General features: G+C 43.2%; 1 protein-coding gene across 1 annotated transcript in view; it reads right to left on the bottom strand.

Moving 5' to 3' along the window:
• The window catches only part of galnt12 (UDP-N-acetyl-alpha-D-galactosamine:polypeptide N-acetylgalactosaminyltransferase 12), a 14,185-nt gene extending 8,567 nt beyond the window's left edge, over positions 1–5,618 (bottom strand). Inside the window, exons 1-5 of the mRNA XM_080836736.1 lie at positions 4,762–5,618; positions 3,893–4,062; positions 3,146–3,335; positions 2,582–2,767; positions 2,169–2,286 (exon numbers count right to left, since the gene is read on the bottom strand). Of these exons, the coding sequence (XP_080692862.1) occupies positions 2,169–2,286; positions 2,582–2,767; positions 3,146–3,335; positions 3,893–4,062; positions 4,762–5,120 (1,023 nt within the window). The 5' untranslated portion in view covers positions 5,121–5,618. The remainder of the gene's footprint in view (positions 1–2,168; positions 2,287–2,581; positions 2,768–3,145; positions 3,336–3,892; positions 4,063–4,761) is intronic.
• Between the last annotated feature and the right edge of the window lie 201 nt (positions 5,619–5,819).

The following is a 5,819-nucleotide window of genomic DNA, read 5'->3' as shown; positions in this document are numbered from 1 at the left end:
TAAGTGACCTTGCAACAACTAGGCCTACATAGGGAATGGATAGGTCTACTTAAAATAGCTAATGCTAATACACCATGTGAATGAGCCCATTGGTGGTCTGTTTGAATAATTTAATTATTTTGATGAACTCTATCTTACCCCCCTCTGTCAATATAGCCTCGCCAATTGTGAATAATAGCAATGATGGACTTCCTTCAACATTGAGCCTCCTAATTAGACATAGGCTTCTACTTGGAGTCTATCTTAGGCTACTTTTATTTCGAAATAGTTGGTTGACGCACCTCCTTACAATGAAACAATGTTTATTGTTTGGGGAAAATAGTGTGCAGAGAGAAGTTAGCAAAGAATTAGCAGGGAATGATGTCTTTGTCAAAAAGTCTGAAGAGGAAAGTTGACAACCAAAACAGCCTATGAAGGGAAATGGAAAGACCATTTTGCTTTCATCTAACCTGGTTTCACTAATGGAAAGCCCATGTATCCCATATCATATGTAACGAAGTTGTCGCGGTTTGCAAAACATAAACCTACGTATGTTTTTTTATTTCGCAATAATCTTATTGCAACACTTCTGTCGAGCTGAAGTTCAGTTAATGAGTGATGAAATTAAGAAGGCAAGTCATGGTGCCCTGGTGTTCTTTGTCATTTCTGCTTAGCATCAGCTTGCCTAATTCGTGAGCCTGTTGACCGGTGAAAAAAAAAAAAAAAAGATACCTCTGCTACGATCGGAATAACCTAACGGGCCCAAAAAAATCACTCGCGGGCCAAAATTGTCCCGGGGGCCGCCTGTTGCCGGCACATGCCCTACAAGTCTTGATCATATGAAAATTAGTGCTGTCAAACAAATAAAATATTTAATCGCATTTTTGTCATAGTTAACTCAAAATTAATCAAAAAGGGACATTTAGAATAGATACAAATTTGCGATCGCGATTAATTTAGATTAATTTAATCGCGATCGCAAATTTGTATCTATTCTAAATGTCCCTTCAATTATTTTTTTCAATCATTTTTATTTTATTTGAATGCTCTTATCAACATGGAAAAGTGGATTGGCTTGCTTTAAGCAATGTTTTATTTTATTGAAAAACAACATTGCCGAACAGGACGGTACAAAATAAAATTATAAAGTGCACATTTAAGATAAACAAGGACTCAGCCTATAGTGCAGTTAAACCATGGCTTAATATTAGTTTTTTTCAAATTTGCTGTGAACATAGAAGTCAGGCCTCTTATTTCAAAAACAATAAACTGTAACAGTTAGGTTACCAGTAAAAGGTAAGCCAACTACTTCTGTGCTTTCAACCAGCTGCCTGTTGACATTTTCAGACAACAGGGAAGCTCGCTTCTTTTGCACAACTTTTAAAGGTAAACTTTCTATTCAGAAGCTTTTTATCATCTATTACGCCGTATCGCGCTCATCATTCACTCAAACGTGACGTTAGCCTACTACACAGTTACGGAGGGCAAAAAGAAAAAAGAAAAAAAAAACTAGTTAATCGCGCGATAAAAAAATTAACGGCGTTAAAATGGGTTCGCGTTAACGCCGTTAATAACGTGTTAAACTGACAGCACTAATGAAATATAATCAGAATAAGTTCAGGTATTGCACATCTTTAAAGAAATGTGCATATTCTCCTTATAAAGTGCTAATTATTATAATTTTTCGAACTGTATATATCTTTAAAGAAGAAGATTCAAGGTTTCTGGGGATGTTCTTTTTATGACGCTTGAACAAAACCACACGGCGCTTCAAAGGCATAATGACAACAATAACAAAACACCTCCTTGAAGGGGGGGGGCGGCGAATTTAGCTACCGTACAGGGCGGCCAAAACCCCCGCTACGCCACTGTGTGTGTGTGTGTGTGTGTGTTGGTGTGTGTGCGTGCGTACGTGTTGTTGTTTCCAATCCCAATTGGGGGTTATTTTTTCTTAAAGTTAATTAAAGTCAGTTTCATACATCCGGCTAGAATTCTTGCAAAGATGTGCACCATGCTACCCACTCACCGACCTCATCACCCCTTGTGAACTCTAGAGCATGCTTCACATAGAGGTGGAAACCCAGAGAGAGAGAGAGAGAGAGAGAGAGAGAGAGAGAGAGAAATTACAGATTACAGGGGTGTAGGCACTCTGAGAGGTGTGAGGTCCCCCACGGCAAACTAAAACTCACCCTGAAGGAGAACTCCAGGTTCTCTCCTCCCCACACCTCCATGCCGGTGTCGTAGGTGCCCAGGTAGTGGAAGTATTTCTTACTGACAGCAAACAGACCTCCAGCCATGGTGGGAGATCTGAGGAGAGGAGAGCAGGGTGGGGCAATAGATCAACCAGGACAAAGGACTGACTGACAGATCACAATACAGCAGTGGGAGTGTGTGTGAAGGAACTGGTATTGCATTCATGTTGTAGGACTCTTCACTTGGACGGCTGTGATTGGACACATTGAAACCGTGTGTGTGTTCTTTGTGTCTTGAAATTTTAATTTGCATAAATAAGTCCAGCTTTCTATGAAAGAGTAAGTATATGTGTGTGTGTATGTGTGTGTGTGTGTGTGTGTGTGTGTGTGTGTGTGTGTGTGTACCACACCTAATGACATCTGTTGGGGAGCTGCGCCGTTTCTGCTCATACTCTGGTACAGGGTGCCAGGTGAACACCAGCCGCCAATCAAACCCACCAATCTGGGGCTCACCGGGGTTGCCTAGGTACTGGAATGTGTTCCAGTCAATAACATCAATTACAGGACACACCACGGCAGTAGGCTCCACCATTATCCTGTCAAAGAGAAGGTGTACTTGATTCAGTTAAGAATTTCAGTGATTTCTTTGTCATGTGCAAATCATACAGACATCACAAGTGTTATGACACAGAATGTCTGAAATATAGCACAAATGAGAAAAAAAAGAAAAAGACCACAGCTTATTGTATTATTTACATATAAGACCATGCCTTGTGGATTTACGTGTAAGGTCTAGTTCAATTCAAGCAGAACCACACTCTCTTCACATGATTATGGAATCTCCTTAGGGCATTTTTGGCCAGTTTGGCAACGCCCCGTCTGTACACAGCAAGATAAAAACACACACCCTGACAAACAACAGGTGGTTGCCCAGAAGCGGATCTGGTAGTTCCTGTGTGGTTGTGGTCTCTCACCTGTGCAGGAGGGGCTCCAGCCAGCCGTCATGGCTCTCGCAGTGGCAGTCCAGGAAGGTGAGCACGTCGCCCGTGGCGATGGAGGCCCCCAGGAGCCGGGCTCGGACCAGGCCCTCGCGCTTACGGGCGCGGACCAGCCGCACCTTACGCAGGTCTGATAAGTACCGCTCCAGGGGCTCCTTTAAGTGTTCTGTGGTGGCAGCGGCGACAATAACATCAACAACAACAACAACATCACACCCACAGCCATAATCCACTTGAACAAAATTGCACAGACCATCTATACGCTCCACTAGATACCCTCTGCAATTCTACCACTTCTTCTTTTTCACCACAGGGTGGGGCTAACAGGTGCCCTATCTCTGTTTACAAGTTCATCATTTTCCCATTCATCATTCTCATGAGCCCGCTAAGCAGGGAGTGCTCAATGGAACACAGCCATATTTGCCTTCAGATAACCTCCATCGGTGACCTCCAACCTGACCTCAGGTGGCCATTGGGTCGTAAGTCAGCACCACACATTTCCTGAGTTGCCCTATGGGGATTAATAAATGTTTATCTTATTTTATCACTATTGCACCCAATACTGGATCCACCTCTGTCACTGTAGTGGTCCACCAAGACGCCTGTGCACATATTTTTCAGTACAGTTTCAGTACTGAGAACTAGGCCTCAAACCTGTTCCCATAACTACTGGACCGATTCCCTAAAACCTGTCCCAATACTGGATACACTTGAGGGTCATACCTCTGTCACTGTAGTCGTCCACCAAGATGATCTCTCGCAGGAGCAGGTCAGGTGAGGTCTCCAGCACACTGTGGACGGTGCGCAGCAGAGTGGACCACGCCTCGTTATAGAAGGCGATCACCACTGACGTGGAGGGCAAGGAGCGGTAGTCATACTTCAGGTCCTTACAGCTGGTATGGGGGAGTGAGAGGAGATGGAGAAAATAGAGTTACTGATGGATGACTGTGATAGTAATAGTAATACTGATGCGTTTCTGTTTCAGTGTGTGTGTGTGTGTGTGGGGGGGGGGGGGGGGGGGGGGGGGTGAGTGAGAGAGTGTGTTCAAGAGAGAAAGAAAAAAAGGTGTGTCTGTGTGTGTATGTACATAAAAGCGCAAGAGATGAAAAAACAGTGCTGGGTGAACACACTAGTCTTGATGTTTGTTACTGTCCCCATGGGAATATAATGGCTTGTAGCCACAAAGAAATTCCGCTTTTCTGAGAATGATGCACCACACCATGACAGAAAACTACTACGATAGTCTGGAAGATCTTCTATGAAATGCACATCGGCATTCACTGTATCTTATTAGTAAGGTACCAGTGTACAGATAGAGCCAAAGTGTTTAAAGTTCAGTTCTGAAACCTGTTTTCTACCATAAAACAGTGATGTGGTCGAGGTGGTGAGTCATGTGACTGAAAAGACTAGCCCTCTTCTTCACTCCAAACTTGTCATGTCATCCAAAACTTTCTTGACAGATATAGCCCCTCAGGTGAACAGCAGTTCAATAATTATCAAATGAATCCTCCGACTATAAATGCAAATTCACATGTATAGGCTCTATCGACATGCTTGTCTGACTCCCATATGGTTATCTTAGTAGGACTTACAGTGGATTCCATCTCTCGGGCAGTCTTCGATGAAGGGATATTTTGTCGCTCACGTAAGTATTGATTTGATGTTTGGTGACACTCTCCTCTTCTTTCTTCTTCTCTTCCCCAGTCAAATCTAACTTAACAGCTCGTCCCATCTCCCCAAATGCACTCATATCCAAAGGTGGTTTCTCGTAAACTGGTCTCCTCAACTTTTCGTTTTCCACATCTTCCTGTCCATTGGTAGAAACCATACGTCGACTTGCCACCCCGATATCGTATCCACTGCGTTTCAGAAATACGAAGTATCCAACTACAGAGGCACAAAGGATGCAAACAATCAGTTTTGACCGATTTCTTCGCCCGCAAAGTGCCATGATATAATGAGAGTAGGCTATCAAATTCTTGAATTAATGTTGCCTGTTAATTCAAGGTGCTGCTCCTTGATTGTCGTCGACACGTTTGCATTGCAAAATAGGTTATGAGAAAACGGAGCCAAAACTATTCATGGTATTGCTGACGGTTTGTCCCTTTAGATCTTCTTGAAAACTTGTGTAACACATTATTGAGTAGTTGCAAGTTATCTAGACAGTAGAAGGACCGGATACATTTGCTGCGTGATTTGTGCGCAGAGAATTTCTAAAAGAAATCTCGTAAAAAGTTGACTACTTCAAGCTTCCGAATCGACCCCTTCTTCCAGGAATCCTTGTAAAAAGTTAAAATAAGATGTATGACTGCCAATGATCAGAATTTCTCCGGAGAAGTTAGCAAGGTGGCTAACTACAGTGGCACTTGGGGGGAAATCCAGGTCAGATCATCAAGTCTCTTCAGGGTTACACGGTGACAGTGCTAATCCTAATCCAGTTAGCGCTAGCCTGGATTTCCACCTTCTCTCTTCTCACCATGGTAAAAACATGTCAAGTCAGTCAAAGTGTCTACCACTCTCTGCAGCGCCTCAGGTCCTCTGTGTGTGTTCACTACTCAGGATCCAGGAAGTTGATAGAGGGGGAGGCGGCATAACACAAAACTGTGCGAACTATTTCCAACAAGAGGAACTTTGAGAAAGTTGTCGAAGA

This window comes from Sprattus sprattus (genome assembly GCF_963457725.1).
Source record: "Sprattus sprattus genome assembly, chromosome: 4".
Classification (NCBI taxonomy): domain Eukaryota; kingdom Metazoa; phylum Chordata; class Actinopteri; order Clupeiformes; family Clupeidae; genus Sprattus; species Sprattus sprattus.
The sequence above is the reverse complement of the archived record's forward strand: the minus strand, read 5'-3'. Positions and strand labels throughout refer to the sequence as shown.